The following is a 20,183-nucleotide window of genomic DNA, read 5'->3' as shown; positions in this document are numbered from 1 at the left end:
TGATGTGAAAAAGGAACAGGTGTGTGTTCTGTGGAATGATGTTACAAGGCCAGTGGGATATGTGCTAGTCTTTTACATTGGGATCTTATTAAAATACACTTCACAGGCATGGCACTGCTGACTGCTTAGTAAACAAGAAAAGTTTTCCTCTCTGTCAGGTAATCTGTGACACTTAAGCCTGGCAGGATTTATTTGGATACTTTGCTTTCATGAGTGCAAACAGTTCTGGGAATCTGAATGAATAAATTAAGGTTATACAGAGTCAGAACCAGAACAAGAACTTTGTTCAAAAGACAGCCTTGTATTTAAAAATGCTGAAAGTTGGTGGAAATGTAAGGAAAAAATGTTTTATGCTTGTTTCTAAAAGTTTTTAAATGATGATTTACTGGTTTTCATTTCTAGACTGTAAACTTTGATTTAACAAAGAACTACCTAGATTTGATTATAACCTACACAACTCTAATGATACTGCTGTCCCGAATTGAAGAAAGGAAGGCTATCATTGGACTGTATAACTATGCCCATGAAATGACACATGGAGCAAGGTAAAAAATTGATGATATAAAAGTTTTGTATGATGTTAGTGATAGTAACAGCTACACCTCAGTGAATTGTTTGTTGTTTCTTTCAGTGACAGAGAATATCCACGCCTTGGCCAGATGATTGTGGATTATGAAAATCCTTTAAAGAAAATGATGGAGGAATTTGTACCTCACAGTAAAGTATGTAACTACTTTTCACAGGCATGCAGTAACCTTAACTGGGAGAAACATAGATAAAAAGTAAATGTGCAAGGGTTTGTTTTGTCAAAGGCCGTTTGGTATAAATTTTACATGAGATTTCTGCTTGCATTGACTGTCTAGGGCTGGGGATTGATACCCTATTAAAAAGCACAACCTGCAGAAATACAGGAAAGAGAAGACCCATTAGTAAGGTGCTATTCCATTCACTAAGGATTAGAAATTAATAAAAAATCAGTTGTGGCTCATCTGAAAATAGCTACTTCTGTGTTTTGTGTAAGCTTGTCGCTTGAAATTAAAGAGAGTCACAGTGTTTCTGTGAAGCTGGTTGTTTTGCTGGATTGCTGTCCTAGATGAATGTGATTTTCTATTTTGTAACCTGCTTTGGATTGTCCTTAAACTGGGAGTCCTGCAGATCACCACTGCCTCTTTAGCAGTAGCTCCTGTACTCAAAAGCTGACACTCTGCTGAGTTGCCTTCACTGTGTTGAAGGATCTCAAATCCTTTAGTCCTTTCTGTACAGATGTTTCTAAGTTTCTGTTCTTACAGAACTGTGTTGCAGTTCCATGATGTTTTATCTAGGCTGTATTTTCATGTAAGAATATCTTGGAAAAGTTACAGAAGTCTTGCCAAAGTCAAAGTATATCCTGTTTTATCACTTCCCTTAGCACTAGATTTGCTGTTCTCTCAAAGGAAGCTAGATTTCTCTAGGATCAGGACTGACCAACTATTATAAGGACATTACTTTCTAGGTGCTTGCAAATTAGTTGCCTAACAATTACAACTTACTTTGGAATTTTTGGTAGTACCTTAAGTTAAATTCTAAGTTACTACCTAAAGTTTTTAAGGTTTGGGTTTTTCTTTACTTATTTTGATGTTTAGGTACTGGTTGTGTTTTCCTTCTCTAGTTGCTTTTCTAGATTTTTCTCAATTTCCTTAAACTTTTCAGTATTGTCACTAGAAGTTCAGAGCTTTCCAGCTACTTTCCTAAGTGCTCTGGAGTGAAATAGTTTCCAATACTTCTAACTTGTATGTAATTTTATCAGTGTTATACTTTCCACAATTTCTGTCTTGTTAAGACTCACTTAGCTGTTGATGCCATTTACAAGTAATCTTTTCTGGTGCACTTTTTAGCAAAGATGCTTTACTTCTCAGTATTATCTTTGTTTATGCTCTTGTATTTAATAGTGGATCAGTCCTTTCCATTGACATTTGTCAAGATGCCTTTCAGTTTGATTTTTGCTCTTGTGCTTATTCTGTGCTAGAAGGATAAATTGGGGTCAGGGATCTCTTCAGAAACATTCTTGGGTTGCACTCTCGTAGAACTGCACACTGAAGTTGTCATTCTGTAATCCCACTGCTTTGCAGCAAACCAGGCAGATGTTTAGTCCTTTACATCAGCTTCTGCAGATGACTTTGGGTTTTTTGCCTGTGTGACCTCCTCTGCTCTCACACTGCTCAGATCTGGCTCCCTGAGGATTCATTCAAGCACCAGTATAGATTAAAAAGTCAGGGAAAAGATTTAGGATACACTTTCCCAGATAGACTTAATTTGCTTCAAAGATATTCCTGCAGACAGTATCTGCTAAAAACAATTACAGCTTGCTACCATGGGGAAAGACATACTAAGGAAAGTGGCAGGGAAGGGAGTAACACAACAACTGGGATGCTTGAATAAACAATTAACAACTTCCAGTTGTATGTGAGAGGGCTTTTATGCCTTATTTTATGCCTTATTTTTTCCGTGTCCTCTAATTCTGAACTCAGATTTTTGTAACTGAATAAAATAATAGAAATCAAACTCTCTTGCTTCTTTGCATCCTTCCTCTAGCCTGGAGTAGTCTTTTATATGTTAAATGAGCTAGGTGCAATGGGGTTTAACCTTACGTTTAATTTCAAAACTAGTTCACTAAAATGTTTTGATGACTGTTAGTAATAATGCTGAGGAAACAGCTCTGCTGATGAAGCAGTACTGACCATTCAAACTAATCATTAGCCTGCTTTCTAGTCCCTTTCAGATGCTCTGATTTCACTCCAGATGGTCTATCCTCGACGAAATCTCTCAGCTGACCAGTGGAGAAACGCACAACTGCTGAGCCTCATCAGTGCCCCCAGCACAATGCTTAATCCTGCACAGTCTGACACAGTATGGTCTTTTAATTTACATTCTGTGATAGAGTTAAGTAAGATTTTCTGTAAAATTGTTGTCTGTTGGATTACCTCTATGTGACTTTTAATCAGAGAAATAAATATGCTGATTAGAACAGGGGGAAAGTTTTCTCTCATTAAGTAAAGTTTCTGTTACATTAACTCATGCCTTCAGCTTCAGTGATTTGTTGACCAGAAGATGAGGGGAAGCAGTGTTAACTTCTGCAGTCATAGAGGGGAGGAATCCTGTGTACCTCTCAGGTGTTTGTGAGCCAGGAGACTGGAAATCAGAACTGGTCCTTCCTTTAAAATTTATGTTTGCACTTGCTGCCTCAGCTGTGATATGAATGATTATCTTTCTGAAAAAAATTGAAGCTTTAATGGCTGTCAAGTTGTGATTAGTATCCATTAAAGGTTTTAATTCTTGAGTATTGTTAAATACAATGTTTATTGAAAATAAATATTTGTCAAAATTTGTTCAAGGTGTTGGAGGGTATGTATGGAAGCTCACTTAGTATTCTAACACTCAGTTTCTGAAGTGCTGAAACTGAATCACTTTTAGTGGTCAGTGGCCTTCTGTGCTCAGCATTTAAGGCTTTGTTTGTCCCTTTTTACTAAGAAGTACTTACAACTAGTGTGCTACAAATGACTGTTTTTTTAACAGATGCCATGTGAATACCTGTCTCTGGATGCAATGGAGAAATGGATCATTTGTGAGTAAAATATTCTGAAACAGCTCATGATTGTATTAAAAAAAAATCGGTTAACATTTAAAAGACTACTTGTTTTCTGTACTGTACAATAGCTGTATTAATTACAGCTATTAATTACGATTAATAGCTTGATTAAATTTCATTTGTACTAACATGCAGTGAAGCTAGAATTCAGCATGTGCTGCTGGAATAGAGTGTGTCATCAGTTTGTTCCAGACTTTGGAAGTGAGGGCTTGAGTAATTTTGATGGAAGTAGTCAAGTAGTATCAGCATAAAATAATTAATTTCACACAAATATTGCAAAAACACTTACATTAGAAGTGGGGAGGGAGGTATTTTTTATGTATTACTGATCTATGCAAACCATTTAAGATTAAATACATAATCATCTCACTGTTCTCTTACTGTCTTTGTGCATCTGATTTGTGACATACATCAACGTGAACTTTTGAAGTTGGATTTATTTTGTGCCATGGAATCCTCAATAGTGATGCTACAGCATTGAATCTTTGGAAACTTGCACTTCAAAGCAGCTCTTGCTTGGCTCTGTTTCGAGACGAAGTATTCCATATTCACAAAGCTGCAGAAGATTTGTTTGTAAACATAAGAGGGTAAGTTTTTGTTCTCCATTCAGAATTTCTGCTAAAAAACCCATATTTCTTGAAGAACTGTTTCAAACAGATTACTTCTGTTTCACAGAAAACATAAGAGGGTAAGTTTTTGTTCTCCATTCAGAATTTCTGCTAAAAAGCCCCATATTTCTTGAAGAAGTGTTTCAAACAGATTACTTCTGCTTGGGTACACAAACATTTTTGCTTGGTATCTTGACTGTTTCTTTAATGCATGAGTTTTAGGGGCCTGATTTCATAACCACCACACCTTTTTTATCTCAGGCCTGATGAATCAGTCTCTAAAATGGCAAGTCTCTAAGATTAATGATGTCACCCACAAATCTTGATTTACCAAAGGGATATGGTGTTATGAATGCGGGGTTTCCTTGAAAAATTGCATCTTGCTGCCACTGTTTCTGCAGTGCATTATATGAAAACTCAGAAACGAAGTTGAGACCTCTAGCAGCACACACCAGGAGCACTTCAGTAGAAAGTACTTTGGTTTGGGGATCTAGTTTTGGCATTTAGCTCTACTCAGGAGCCTGTGTGTGTTCTCTGCTGTATCCTGCTTGCTATAACATTGTAGCTTCCCTCAAGTCCCACTGAACTCTTTCTAAAATGTGCTGCTGGTTCTTATACCCCATCTGATTGGTTTGTACTTGCAGCTACAACAAGCGTATCAATGACATCAGAGAGTGCAAAGAAGCTGCTGTTTCACATGCGTAAGTGTCTTCAGAAGTTTTTCTGACAGGTTTTAGGATTGGTTTTCTTAAAATTATAACGATTGTACAAACAGAATTTGTCAAATGCAGAATTAGTCATGCATTTTCAAATGAATTATTTACTGATTGTTCTTTTAAATCTGGATTTGCTTAATGTCATTATCGATTTATCTTCCCAAGTTTGGGATTATTTTTCAAATTATCAGCACAGAAGTATTTAGTTCATTCATTAGTTATGTTTTGTCTGATTACAAAAGGTGAAAGCAGGTGAAATGAAAATGTTTTAATGTAGTCAAATGCACATCACAGAAGGGGCAGAGAACTTGGGGTTTATTGATGCTTCAAGAATATTTGGTGTTAGTGATGAGGATGCCAAATTTTTGGACCACATTCTTCAAAATACTGAACTTTTGAAGTTGGTATAATATAATCTGCCTATGCTTGGTCTTAAATGTTTTTGAAAATCAAGTATTCTCTGTCTGGCATAGTGGATGATGCATGTTCTTTTGATGCAGCGGTTCAATGCACAGAGAGAGACGCAAGTTTTTACGTTCTGCACTCAAAGAACTTGCCACTGTCTTGTCTGACCAGCCAGGCCTCTTGGGTCCCAAGGTAATGAAAGCTTTTATGGTTTTCATTTGTGCAAAAACCAGTCTGTTTCTCAATGGTAAATGCAATATTTATTTTCTATGAGGGGAAAAAACGCCTCACTTCATTGTGAGAAAACCTACTTAGTTTTTAAGTTCTTGGGTTTTAGAGACTGGTTTCCTCTTGAGTGCACAAACTGTTCAGCTGTTGTGTGTGTATTGATAAGCTTGTGAACAATTCTTGTTTTTCAGGCACTTTTTGTATTTATGGCATTGTCCTTTGCTCGTGATGAAATTATTTGGCTTCTTCGTCATGCAGATAATATGCCAAAGAAGAGCGCAGATGATTTCATAGATAAGTATGTTCATTTTTAATGCAGCACCTTCAATACTAGAATTTCACAGACAAAATAAATTTGTAGGCAGTGGAATCTCGGAAAGGGTGGCTATATGAAGCAGTTGAGAATGTTCAGAAAATTTTTACTTGGGAATAATAAGTGTCCCACCGAAACAGAAAACTAGAAATACTGTCCTAGAAATTGGAGCACATCAGTGAAAATTAATTTGTAAAATAAAAATACTTTATATAAGTTTTGGTTTTTTACTTTGAATAGGCAAAAATGAAGCTTTTTCATGTGTCTTCACTGATTTTTGCATTGATCAAATCAATGAAGGAGGCAAGAAAACTTTCAAAAAACTTTATTTGTTGATTCGTAGATTGTCTCTTGTAGCAAAACTGTCTTTTAAATCAGCTGAGCTTTAGTTATGTAATACAACCTAAGTGTCACCATAAACAGATGGTAAAAATGAGAAATATGATTACAAGATTTTACAAGTGTGGATAGGCAGGAGACTTCTCAAGATTATTGGACAAAAGGTTGAACTGAAAGACTGCAGGATTTTAAACAAGTAACAATCACAAGGCCATTTATAGAGCTGGAGTGGGAATATCTTGGATTCTCTCCAGTGGATTTAGGTGCTAAGGAAAGATGGAGGTTCCACAGCCTCTCTGAAACAACCTGTGCAATTATTTAACCATCCTCATGGCTTGGGAAAAAACCCAGAAAAGCAGCTATTAAGCTTACATTTTTCAGGTTTAACCACTTTTTGAGAAAAACATTTTTTCAAACTGAGCTGTACAGAAGGGCTTCTTATTCAGAAAAATAACTGAATAGTTATACAGACCTTGGAGGATTACTGTGGTGATACCCTGCTTACTTATGTCCTGTTGAGTGGATTTAACCTTGCAGAGAAAATTACTTTTGTAAGCTCCTTTTACAACATTAACAAATATTTTCATACAGAAATTAGCTATTGATAATTGTTTTAAAAGCATGGTATAGGAGGAAATACCCATGTTAGAAATTTGTTCAGTATTTTGAGTGACATCTCTAAGCTTTTCCTTGTGTTTTTGTCTAGGCACATAGCTGAGCTGATATTCTACATGGAGGAGCTCAGGGCACATGTGCGGAAATACGGACCAGTGATGCAGAGATATTATGTACAGTATCTCTCTGGCTTTGATGCTGTGGTCTTAAATGAGCTGGTGCAGGTATGGCAGCATCATGGTTCTTCCTTCTCAAATGCAAATTTTAACAAGGGCGTTTTGTCCAAAATGACATCATAAAATGCATACCAGTTTGTGGATTTTGATGAGCTTCATGGAGTAAAACAAATTAACTTACTGTTTAATTCTGGGATTTAGAGTTTTACTTGTGGTTTTTGTATAGAATCACAGAATATCCAGAGCTGGAAGGGACCTGCAAAGCTCATCCAAGTTCGACTCCTGGCCCTGCACAGGACACCCCAACAATCCCACCCTGTGCCTGAGAGTGTTGTCCAAATGTTCCTTGAGCTCTGGCAACCTTAGGGCTGTGACCCAAGCCCTGGGGATCCTGCTCAGTGCCCAACCACTCTCTGAGGGAGGAACCTTTTCCTAATATTTTCCTTTTCCTAATGTCCAACCTAACCTTCCCCTGACACAGTTTCAGACCATTACAAGTGGTATGAATCTATGTACTTCAGTATTCATATATGAATATTATGAAGCACTGTTAGAGACTGTGAAACTGGTACTGTAACTGAAGGAGTGTAGAAACCTTTTCTTATTTAGCCCAACCAAGAAAGGATAAACTTTCTGAAGTGCTTTGGTTTTTATTCCCTGTGACCCCACTAGATGGAGCCCAAGCTGAAATGAGGGGAAAAATGGGCTTGAATTTTAGTTGTTCTTAATTTATAACAGCTGTCAAGCATCAGATTAGACAAGTGATTGAGTGGTAATTTGGATTTTCTCAGCCTTTAGGTTTCAATGTCAGTTATTGCTGGAATTATGAGAAACTTCTGCATTGCATTACTTAACAGAAGTGTGGTCATATGGCTAAAACTAAAAAGATTTATGTTGCATTTTGTAAAATTTGAATAATTAGTAAAATTAATTTGAATTTTTAATAAAAAAAATTTGAGAGAGGGGCTTTTTGGAGGTAAAGTGATGCTGATGTGGGCTCCATTATATCCTGCCATAGCTAGGTTTTCTTTGCAGACAGGACAGAAAACGTAGTATTGCTACATTTGCTAACAGATGTTCCCATTTTGAGCTGATACTAGTTTGGAAGCAATCTTTTCTAGGTATTTGTCATCAGCCAATGAATTAAAAAGTGAAAGCTATTAAATAGTACTATTGAAAAATTCCATCGATTAAGTTACCTCTTGTGGGTTTTTGGACATTTCAGAGTATAGTTGATAAGTGGGGCATAGATATTGACATTTTTTCATAAACCAAGTTTAAAGTAATAATAATAATAGCAACAACATTTCTTTTAGAATCTTTCAGTGTGCCCAGAGGATGAATCAATCATCATGTCCTCTTTTGTAAATACAATGACTTCACTAAGTGTGAAACAAGGTAAGTTTAAATGGTCTTGGAAAATTGGTAACAGATTGGCAGATTCCTCTGAAAAGTTTCATGTAATCAGTAGAAGGAGATAAACTGCATTTGTTCCCTTGTTTCTCTTTCATTTTTGTATCTGCTTCTTGTGGTGTGTCCCTTTTCCAAAGGATGCTATTGGGTAGTAATCCTACCTTTTAATATAGAAAACATATTGCACATATTTTCATCTAGATATTTTAATTCCTTTTAATGCAATGTACTGGATCAGAATTCTTGGGTAAAAATATGAGGTTCATTACCTAAATAATTCTTTAGTACTTAGGGTTTTTTAGAAGAGTATATCTGAATTTGTTACTGTTTTCTAAGGGTTTTCTGTTCTATATTTTTCCCTGATGTAGTTGAAGATGGAGAGGTATTTGACTTCAGAGGAATGAGATTAGATTGGTTCAGATTGCAGGTAAGAATTGGTAAATATGCATGACGTTTCACTAACTTAAAATCAAAATCTTTCATAAATTACTGCTGTTCTAGGTTAGTCTCACACTGCAAGTGACAGGCTATCTAAAAACAACCTACTCTTGAAATGAAACAAATACTTCAACAGATAATTTACTATGTTTTGATATAACTTTGTCTGCTTTGGGTACTTCTTGCAAATCATCCCTTGGGGTGTTTATAACAGTTCAGAAATAGAATGTGTTGAGGCTGAGCTGTTTGGTGGGTGTGCAGAGTGTGATTCAACGTGCCTACACTGGTAAGGGAGAGATTACAAATTTGTGTTTTGCCAATACATTTGTTCAGCAGTTTATCTGTGAATTAGTGCCATATCCAGTAGTTGTTTAGAGCTTCACTGAAAGGCAGTTTGCTGTTTTTTAAGCTCTAGTGGAAGGAGAAGAATCCCTGCATGGTCTTTAAACATACAGGTGTCCTATGCATAGCACAAACAGTATTTAACATTGGTGTTGAGCAATAGCAATGGAATTTGCACAAAAGCAGCTGCAGGTATAACATAAAAATTGTTATTGTCTTTCCAGGCCTACACCAGCGTTTCTAAAGCTTCACTTGGCCTTGCAGACCATAGAGAACTAGGAAAAATGATGAACACAATCATTTTCCACACAAAAATGGTAGATTCTTTGGTGGAGATGTTGGTGGAAACCTCAGATCTTTCTATCTTTTGGTATGCTACTAAAGTGACTGTACAAGTTTTTTTCTTATTTATTGCTTGTTTTGTCCTTGCAAGTGTAATTTTTAAATAGCACACTTTGTAGGAGGATAGGCCAGTGGAAGAATCAATTAGAATTTCTGGTTTCTAGCAGAGTTTGAAAAAGCTATTTAAGAACAACTGTCAGACATGTTCTGACAGTCATATAATTGATCAGGAATCATTTGCAGATTTTTCCTTAGTACATTTTGGCAAAAAGGGCAAATTTTTACAGTCCCTATGTGGCAAACGTCAAAAAAAAAAAAAAAGCTTAATAATAATAATGTAAAATGAATGTGCAAATAAAATGCATAAGAACTGAATTGGGAAAACAAACAAAAATGATGAAAGAATGGGGCAGTTTTTGGTATACAAAATGTTTATGGTCACATTTGGTTTGTGGGAAGTAAACATTATTTGCAGCAAAAAATATACGTATATCATTTAAATGTCTGATTAATAACTGATCAATTCTGTTCAGTTTTTATAGTCGTGCTTTTGAGAAGATGTTTCAGCAGTGTTTGGAGCTTCCCTCTCAGTCAAGATACTCAATTGCATTCCCACTGCTTTGCACTCACTTTATGAGCTGTACCCATGAACTGTGCCCTGAAGAGGTAACTTTTAAATTTAGGTTATTTTCATCTCTTATTCAACAAAGAGTGAGGTAGAGGTGAACACTGCAAGAAGGTGTTTGTTATGGCAGTTTAACATTTGAGGGAGGAGAGTGCTAAAAATATAAAAATGGAGATAAAACAAGTAGATACCTTGTTAGATGACTCTTCATGCATAAATCTCTAAATCCTTTTCTCAACTGAGAAAGAATTTTGATCTTTGCTTTAAAGAGGGATTAGCTAGGGTACAAAAATTAGATGACTTTTCAGGCTTAGATGTAATAAATCCCATATGCCTGTTAAAACTTAGAAGCAGCAGTTTTCCTGTTAAATGATTTATAAACTCATGGTTGGGAGAAGGAAATAGCAAGTTGTTGTATGGCTTGTTATGGTTTCTTCAGTGAGGAAAAAAAAAGTGATACACAGTATAATGCAGGCATTTGCTGTGGTCAGAACTGGGTAATGGCAATCTTGTTGGTTAGAGTTAGAATTTAAAAAATACTGTGTTGCTTGAAGAAATGGACTCTTTGTTAAAGGAAGCAGTTAGAATCTGAGGAAATTCTTTCTATTTTTATTTTAAGGGCATAAATCATTTAGTATATTTCCTGTATGTTCCTTGACTTTGGAATTAATCTGGGAGTTAACTTGGCCGTTTTTATCTAGTGCTTATGAAAATGTTTTCATTCCTAACAGTGCTCATCAGCAATTAGTTGACTAAGATTTATTGTAATATACACAATATGGGGTTTTCTTATTTAAAAATAAAATTCTTTTCTGCTAAACTTCATTACAATATACATCTATACAGGTATTTTCCTTGTATGTTTTGCTTTAAATAGAAGCCAATGCTATTTATATTAGACAAGCATTAAAAAGTTTCCAGGAAAGCTGAACCCTTCAGTACAAGAGACAACTTTGAGAACAATTATAGTAACAGTAAGAAATCAGTAGCCAAAGTCCACTGGACACTAGTTACTGTGCATTCAGCTGCAGCAAGCACATTTTGTCACAGCCAGCAGAACTTGAAATTCAATATCTGAATTGTATGCCTTGGTAGCCATTATCATTTTGGAAAAATAATCTTTGCTGTGCTGTGTACAGTGTGTCTTAGTGTGACTGATAGAAAGTAAACATCAGTGGTGAAAGGAGGATTTCAGCAAGACAGAGACTGTTCTTGTGCAGAACCAGTGAGAAAGGAACAGAATCCAGAAATTAATGCAGCAGGGATTTATTATTGACTTTCTCAGTGATCTGAAGGACACTGCTTTCTCTATAGCTTGAGTTGCATGCTCTTTTCCCCCTAGACTTGGTATTGGCACCTATTAATGAAGAGGACATTCACAGAGACCTTGGAATATTGGACACATTAAAGCAGATTTGGTCCAAAATTAAGTGTGAAAACCTACTTCTTCAAACTTTTTTTTGCGTCTTTTTACAAAAAAATATTTTTAATGGTGACTTTGAAAATTTCATGGTTCAAACTGCTTCCAAAAAGAAAAAAAAACCAGCCAGGAGTCAAGATTGAGGACTAATTAATTTATTATTTCCCATATCCTAGTTATATGATTAGTGAACTGTTCTCTGCAGTGCTGTAGGACTGATGGGAAACTGACAATCCTGCTTCCTTTTCTCCCTCTTTAACAGCGACATCATATTGGGGATCGTAGTCTTTCCTTGTGTAACATGTTCTTGGATGAAATGGCCAAGCAGGCTCGAAACCTTATCACAGACATTTGCACAGAACAATGTACACTGAGTGATCAGGTGAGTATGGTTGTGTCTGTTTTAATTCTCCTTTGAGATTTTCTCCATTCAATTGTCTGGATATTTTCTGTTCACTTTTTTCTCTGTGTTTTTGGGTAAACTTTCTGTTTAAAACATTGAAGGTGATTTGAGCAAGAATTTTTAATACTAGATTTGTGTCAATGGAATGTGTTACTTGTGTGATGAAATGTGCTAAAAAAAACCCCGGATTTTAATTTGGAGGGGCTGTTTCTTTTTGTTTACTAGTTGTTGCCAAAACATTGTGCCAAAACCATCAGTCAAGCAGTGAACAAGAAGTCAAAAAAACAGACTGGAAAGAAAGGAGAACCTGAAAGGGAGAAACCAGGAGTAGAAAGCATGAGGAAAAACAGATTGGTTGTGACAAAGTAAGCTGCTTCTTCTGTTCTTTTCACCTTGAATCCAAAGTCAAAATATGTTTCGCACATTTCAATATGTTTTACATATTGAATGCTTCTTGCTTAATTTGTTTGAATAAATTTAATTGGCTGTAAGTTTGACAGCTTTGCAGTTTGTGATGCTTCTGTGGCTTGTATAGCGACTGAATTTTGTTACATAAGTAATAGGAATGTTTATCACTTGAATTTATCTCTTGGCTGTTTCCTTTCCTGAGCAGAAAGAATCCCTGTGCTGTAGCTAGGCTTACTGAATAGTCATATTAACTGTGGGCATGTGAGTCCAAGGAGTGGGTGGCATCTTTGATTCTACCTTGCTTTAGCACTCTTCACTACAGGCTTGACAGGAAGTTCTTGTTGTCTTCTAGATCACTTAAACATCTATTTTTGGCGGGGGGAGGGGGGGGGGGGAGGATAAAAAAAAATCTATATATAGATTAAAAAATATCTCACATCACTGTATGCAATGCAGGTCAGTATGCAGTTGTAGGATGTGTTCTTGGCCAAAATATTGGTTTTTAAATATGCTAGGAAAGTGTCTCAAAGCAGAACGTGATAATGAAGAGTTAGACCTGTACTTGCTTTTCAAGCATTATCCATTCTGTAAGTGCCTTCCATGATAATATACACTTCTGTTACATTAAATATTTTTCTAATTTCTGTCTGTTTCAAAGCCTGGACAAACTGCATACTGCACTTTCTGAGCTCTGCTTCTCAATCAATTACGTACCAAACATGGTCGTTTGGGAACACACGTTTACCCCAAGAGAATATTTGACATCTCACCTGGAAATCCGCTTTACCAAGTAAGAAATATTATAGAGTTAGAGGCATTGATACACAAGATAAGCCTTTGCTAGTTTATGTTGGAAATACTGTGTACTTACTACGTTAAACTAGGTTTTAAAGGTGAAACTGTGAATAGAGTCCCAGCTGAATGGTTATTAAGTTTCATGTGCAGAGATACACAATACTTCCTGTTTTAAAATAAAATATGTTGAAATCCATATAATGTATGTAACAGTCAGATCCTGTGTTCCCAGTCCTGTGTATTTTGTAGGAGCTGGTGATGGATGTTTTTAGGCATGTATGAAGACGTATTCCCACCATTTTTTTTGCACAGTGCCGGAGTGTTTTTGAGTATTTGAGTTCACTTGCTGAAAGGAAGTTTAAAAATCAGAAGTCAAGATCTAACAAAGCCAGCTGAGAATATGTGCAGTAAAGTAATATATTACTTTATTATGATTAATATGCAGAAAGTAGTATATTACTTTTTTATATAAGTGTTAATGTTTGATATTCCTGTCTGTCCTTACCTTGATCTTCCCATAATTTTTTACAGAAATAGGCAAATGGCAAGTTCTGGAGAGGACTTCATGTTAAACCAGCCAGCTATCCTCCTTTTTATACCAAAGATTACTGGTTATATATTTCAAGCAGAATATAAGGCTTAATCAGTTTAATCATTAAGACATAATATTAGGTCACTGGAGCATTCTATCAGTCAAATAAGGTGGCATAAAAATGGAGATAGCTACATAATGTTTTAAGAAGTCAGCTCTCCAAGTTTATGAACTTAAACCAGTGTTGGTCACTTGTGCTTATTCTTTTGATCTGGGAGAGGTCAGCTTGTGGCTGGGGCTGAAGCAACAGGAACATTACTTTCAGAAACTACTTTCCTTTTTTTTGCTTCCTGAAAGAAATGAAACTTGTTAGCAGAGCAGAACAGATATGCAATTTATAATTATTTTTCAGACCTTCAAGTGGCATTTCTTTCAGAGGCTTTCAGTGTTCCTTAAAAGACAGTGTTATTGTCTCACTGTTAGGGTTTGTTTGCTGTTCTAAGCTCCTCTGTGTTGTGTGTAATTGGACTGGAGCTTATTATGCCACTTTATCTTGTTATTGTATCAATTTTGAATTTATTTTAAAATAAGAGACTGCCTCAGAAACTAACTGTTGAAAATACTTATTTACGTATGTCCGAGCAACAACAAAAACGTTACTCTAAATAATGTGATGTTCTCCTCCAGAGTAACTCATCCTGTTTACCTGTGGTGAAGGTCGTGATCTTCCAATTTCTTTTTTTAATTGCTATTCTGTCTTTGAAAACTACATATTACTTAAAAGCTTAGCTCTTAAAAGTCTGAGACCATTATAAACTTAAAATAAACACTGCAACAAGTATTTGTTTACTAAGACTGCATTTAAGGATCCCCTGACACAGTTTCTTTGAGGACCTGATTCCAGCGACATACTGGGTATGGTCCATGTGCATGTATGTTAAAATGCAATATACAGTCCTTTGTTCAGTTCAGCTAGTCTATGACCATCTGTTATTAGAAGCCTGGTTTTGTTTATAGTGAGAATTTGAGCAAATTCAAGTATCTCCTGCCATTTCTTGGTTCCTTGATTAAAGATAGAAATCACTGTGTTAGCTGAAGGGAGATGTATTTTTCATAATAGGATTTCTGTTTATTTGCTTCACATGTGTATTTGATGTATTTTTCAATTCACACTATACTATACCTATGTGTTTTTTTAAAAAGATATTTCAAACTATAACAGCAGCTTTGGTCAAATAATTTTTGTGTTAATGTGCTTTGAACACTTCATGATTGCTCTTGCATTTCCCAGAAGTTCTGCATTTTGAAAGACTTCAACAAAATTAATTTATTTGCTGAAGTAGTTGTTACATAAGCCTTGCACAGTGTGGGTTGCTCATATATCTGTGGGGGAGAAAAAACTTTATTTAAAAAGTGCTTGGTGAGTATTCTTAGTCTCATGAAATTTTTACTGGAACCACAGATACGGTTGTCTTTGGAATCCAAAATTTGGAATCCAAAATGGTTTTTAAAAGTGCTGGTGTAGCATGTGCATTGGTCAGAGGTTTATACTTGTGGATTTGAGAAGTATTCAAGTAAAGTGAATATTTTCCATGCTTGAAATGTTTCAGACCAGGTTGGATGGAGCTCTTGGGCAGTCTGGTCTGTTGAAGGTGTCCCTGTCCATGGCAGCAGAGGTCAAACTAGCTGGTCTTTAGGGTCCCTTCCAACCCAGGCCATTCTGTGATTCTGTGAAAATCTGTGGCTATAAAATCATCTTTATAACTGCATCTTTGTTGAATTTTATTAAGAAATGAGTTTGTTTCCTACCCTTTTGTTTCCAAAAGGTCAATTGTTGGAATGACTATGTATAATCAAGCAACACAAGAGATTGCAAAGCCTTCAGAGCTGTTGACCAGTGTAAGAGCCTATATGACAGTCCTGCAGTCAATAGAGAATTATGTACAGATTGACATCACACGAGTGTTTAACAATGTTCTGCTTCAGCAAACCCAGCATTTAGACAGTCATGGTGAGCCAACCATCACCAGTCTGTACACAAATTGGTAAGTATTTTATGTTGTTACAAGTTTTTTAGAGATTTTTATTGTTGCTGTTGTTTAATGAAAAACCTAGAATTGGAGAAGTGGAGTTATTTTAGATATTTCTAACATCGTATGTTTACTTCTCTCTGTACCTGTTAAAAGCAGCTTGAAATTTGCCTCTTGGCAAACTTATACTTTTTATAGGGATGAGACATAGAGTAAAATGCAGGCATTAGTTGAACTATGAAAACAAAGCTTCGGTGTATGGGCTTTGCTGTCCCCTGTCACACAGCTGTACTTCACCTGCATAGAGTGTCCATGAGGATGTGCCTTTTCACTAAAACATTTCCCCTTTCTGATAAGGTATTTGGAGACTTTGCTACGGCAAGTCAGCAATGGTCACATAGCCTATTTCCCAGCTATGAAGGCATTTGTGAATCTGCCTACAGAAAATGAATTGACGTTTAATGCTGAGGAGTACTCTGATATATCAGGTAAACTTCGGTGCTTCTACTCAATATTTGTGAAGGACAGTAATTGTATTGCTTGAGTAATTGGAATAACAGCAACTCTCAGAGCAGCTGTTACTGAAATAACAGCTAACTCTTACAGTTAACAGTTGTTAGCCTTCAGTAGTGTTTTAAGGACTTTTTATTCTTGTATCACTTTTCCTATTTTTGGTCAAAGTAGCATTGCATTTAAGCTAAAGAGATGGGTATATTATTTGTTGGTGACTACTGCTTCAGTTTACTACCATACAAATTCTTGTCTTTAAAATTATACTCTGGGGTAAAATATTTTTGCACTTAAAGCACCATGGTAGATACATGATATGCTGCAAATAAATGAAGATGGAATATTGAAAGTATAAGAATTTCTTTTATTTCTCAGAAATGAGAGCCCTTTCTGAACTTCTGGGACCATATGGCATGAAGTTCTTGAGTGAAAGTCTGATGTGGCACATCTCTTCACAGGTTGCTGAGCTTAAGGTAACTTTGGAAACTGGTGGGTGGGAAGGCAGTAGTTTTCTGGTTAAGCTTCCTTTAGGATATTTAATACCTCTGTTTCTGCATGCCATCTTTTTTAAATGACTGCATCAAACAAACCAATAAAGCTGTGAGTTTTACTCTTTTGTAGTAAGTTTGCATAGGCAATATATGTGTATCCTACACTCTTCAACAGTTGAATGTGCAGGACTTTATGCAGACTGTTCATTTCTGTGTTAGATACTCTAAGTTAGAAGTCAGCTCTCTTTTGCCATCAGTGGGAAGAGAAATGTTTTTGAAGATCTCCAGGTGTTTGTGGAGCCCTTACCCAAGACTGTTGACTCTCCAAACATTGCAGGAAAATGTCAAATCTGCCTTAGTAATCTACAAGGGCTTATTTCTCAATGATGTCTGTATGCATCTATTATTTAGTTTACATGGATGAAAGATTTTAGGTCCTTTTTTATTTGTTAGTTTTCCTCATTTTTGCATATGTCTTTCCCTCTGCCTCAACAGTAACCATTTATTATAAATATCTGTGTTCTGATAAGTAAACCTCACATCCACTGCACTACAAATAATGAAGTTGATGCAGTGAAAAAAATTGAAAATGGGGGCATGTCAATGAAGTTCGTTTTATGTATATTCAAAACAGCAAACAGTGAGAGGGGGACCACTTGGTACCTGTGTAACTCCTTCTGGAAAGAAGTTTTAATAAATACTACTTTCTCTGGATAGTCATACTATTAAAATGTCACTAATTGTCCTACATATTCTTTGTTGTGACTTGTTTTTTCACTGTAATTTCCAGATTTAATTCCAAGATGTTATTACATCTCATAATTTTCAGTTTATTTAATTACTGATTAAACTAAGGAATTTTTGTAACTATTCATGCATGCTGTATTTCTGAAAACGTATATGAATACCTAAGAGATGTAAGGAACATCCTTTCTTTCTTCAGTAACAATTTATTATTAGCATACCAGACCTTCAGACGTGTGTGGTTTTAATATATCCTGTGTTGCACTTTCAAGGATCTTGGTTTTTTTGTAAACACCCTAGTTGGAGTGCTGCTGAAAGGCTGAGATGTATGATGAAAAGGTGTGAAGCCTTTTATTCACTGTCACAGTTAAGGAAGAGGGGCTGCTTATGCTTTCCAAGTAGGCCTAAGAGCATGCAGCACCCCTGACCTGAGTAGCCGGCCTGCTGGGGTAATTCATTCCTTCTGCACATCCCTTATTCCAATTTTTGAGTTAGAGCATGAGGCTTTCCAGGTGAGAATGGTGGGGTTTAACTCCTCACTATGCACAAAGTGACATCTGTCACGTTCAAGTGAAGCACAAAGGCTTTAGCAAGTGTTTGTTGCTGTACTATTTGTTCACTTACTGAGGAGTCATCATATTTCCTCAAAATCAGCACAATTTGTGTTGTAGGTGTGTGTATTTTTTAAAAAGCATCTTTGAATTGTGTCTGAAATCTGTTGTTTTCTGATACTGGTGAGGGTAAGCAGAGCATGATGTAGATCCATGTGTGCATGACCACATTTTTGGAGGAAAAAACAAAGTAATAAAATGTTCATCTCTTTGGCTGAGATAGTTGGCTTAGCAAGAGAGCCCTGAGAAGCATCTGTGTTTGGGGGAAGAAAGAAACAAGAGGAGAAAATGGGAATTTATTAGAAGTAGAGTTCAACATGCTTGCTTTGCTTCCTGCAAAGTGGGACCAGGTGTCAGTTTTATATCTGAAGTTTAAGACTGGGACAAGAAGGGAAAGATTGCCTCATTTAAGCCACTATTTGAACTACATTCCACCCTCCTCCTTTTAAATCTTAAATTAATATGCTGATTATTCTTTGTGAAGCTGAAAACTTGACTGAGTAACAATGTGCTATTGCCTTCAGTCTTGCGTTCTGGAGAGCTTTGAGGGATTGAAAGTAAAATGCCAAGTTTTGACACATTGGATGGTTTAAAATTGCCCATCTTGATTTCAGCACAAAGCACTCTTGCTTTGGCTTTCAGCATAAAAGTATGTCATGTCCATGCACATGTGCACTCTACTCATAGTAATTGCACAGTTTGGGTTGGAAGTGTTACCTACAATCAAAAGAGAAAAAAACCCTTGCAAAAATGTTAAAATAGTAAAGTAACAAGCAGACCTTTATTGGAAGCCTCCTGGTGTCCCAGTGGTGATGGGATCACCACTGGATTTCTACAGTTTGATAAGGTTAATTAATGAGGATATCTAACAGGTAAATCCAGTAGGAGCTTGGGTTGTCCCAGTAACCCACCTCTGGGTCAGCCCCTTGGAGTTGGTCCAAGGGCTTCTTTGCCCTACTTCTTGTTATGACTTCTCAGATTCTGGTTGGAAAAACAAAAATCTTCATCTTGTAGGCCCTCTTCCTGACAATAAGACTAAACAGTATTTTCAGGAATGTATTACATGTTAGCTTTTTGTCCTAAAATCTTGGGGAAAAGGGTAGGGAAAGTACTGGATATACAACCATGCATTAGCAATCTACAAAGCTACAAATGTATGAAAAATGTGTAAAAAGCTTAGGCATCAGAAGGGAAGGGACCTCTACGAAATGCAGCAAACTAACCGAGAATCTTACAGCTTATTTCTTTCCTTGCTTTTCATTGAAAATAAGAAAGTAGGTAGAGTGGGTGGATTATGGATAGACTCGAGCTCGTGGGAACAGCATGATCATGATACAGTGCAGTTGTTGGACAGATCTGCTTTGCACAGGCTGCTTACTACCAAGTGGGAGTAAACACAGACCACCATTTATTTCATAGCAGCATTATAGATTGTGTTGTTTTTATTCTCCTCCTGTGGTCACAGGAATATTTACTCTAAAATTTCATCTGCCTGCTTGCCAGGTGCTGTGTTTTTTTTCCCTGTTCTCAATGTGGATTGAAATGAAGTAAAATAAAACTATTAAAGCAGCTAGCAAAACTATCAAAGGTTAGATCTTTGTGAATCCTTAGTAGTAGGTTCCTGCAGGTATACCTCTTAGATTTTATTAAATATTTAATTGTGTTCCAAACTCAGTGGCCTACATGTTTGATGAATATTAATTTTTCCTGCTGCCTCCTCTGGAAATTAAGATGGATTGGAATGCGCCTACTTGAAAAATAAAACTATTAATAATCACTTTGGAAGACCACCCCCAATTCAGAATATCTTTGAGTCTTCCTTTTTCCTTCAGGGTTTTTTTTTACGTTGTCTTCATTTAATATACAAAACATTAATTGAAGTGTTCTTTAAACAGAAGGAAAACCATTTCAATGTTTAGCAGAACACAAGAGATCTGCATTTTCTTAGCTGTTCATTGTCCTCTATATAAGTAGACAGAATCACTTTTCCCTTTCTGAAGTAGGGTACTTAGCATTGAGACTGCAGAAATATTTTTTTTAAGAATAAACTATCT

At 36.2% G+C, this 20,183-nt stretch overlaps 1 protein-coding gene across 2 annotated transcripts in view; it reads left to right on the top strand.

Moving 5' to 3' along the window:
* The window catches only part of NCKAP1 (NCK associated protein 1), a 58,715-nt gene that overhangs the window by 22,689 nt on the left and 15,843 nt on the right, over nt 1-20,183 (top strand). For both annotated transcript variants that reach the window (XM_041411684.1, XM_041411683.1), the window contains exons 5-23: nt 403-545; nt 632-722; nt 2,749-2,886; nt 3,553-3,601; nt 4,056-4,212; nt 4,878-4,934; nt 5,450-5,546; nt 5,774-5,880; nt 6,941-7,073; nt 8,342-8,423; nt 8,807-8,865; nt 9,443-9,588; nt 10,094-10,226; nt 11,868-11,987; nt 12,234-12,373; nt 13,075-13,206; nt 15,570-15,788; nt 16,131-16,261; nt 16,659-16,756. In XM_041411684.1, the coding sequence (XP_041267618.1) occupies nt 403-545; nt 632-722; nt 2,749-2,886; nt 3,553-3,601; nt 4,056-4,212; nt 4,878-4,934; nt 5,450-5,546; nt 5,774-5,880; nt 6,941-7,073; nt 8,342-8,423; nt 8,807-8,865; nt 9,443-9,588; nt 10,094-10,226; nt 11,868-11,987; nt 12,234-12,373; nt 13,075-13,206; nt 15,570-15,788; nt 16,131-16,261; nt 16,659-16,756 (2,232 nt within the window). The remainder of the gene's footprint in view (nt 1-402; nt 546-631; nt 723-2,748; nt 2,887-3,552; nt 3,602-4,055; nt 4,213-4,877; nt 4,935-5,449; nt 5,547-5,773; nt 5,881-6,940; nt 7,074-8,341; nt 8,424-8,806; nt 8,866-9,442; nt 9,589-10,093; nt 10,227-11,867; nt 11,988-12,233; nt 12,374-13,074; nt 13,207-15,569; nt 15,789-16,130; nt 16,262-16,658; nt 16,757-20,183) is intronic.

The sequence above is a fragment of the Onychostruthus taczanowskii genome, unplaced genomic scaffold (genome assembly GCF_017590055.1).
Source record: "Onychostruthus taczanowskii isolate IOZ18803 unplaced genomic scaffold, ASM1759005v1 scaffold37, whole genome shotgun sequence".
NCBI classification, from domain to species: domain Eukaryota; kingdom Metazoa; phylum Chordata; class Aves; order Passeriformes; family Passeridae; genus Onychostruthus; species Onychostruthus taczanowskii.
This window is presented reverse-complemented; position numbering and strand designations above follow the sequence as displayed.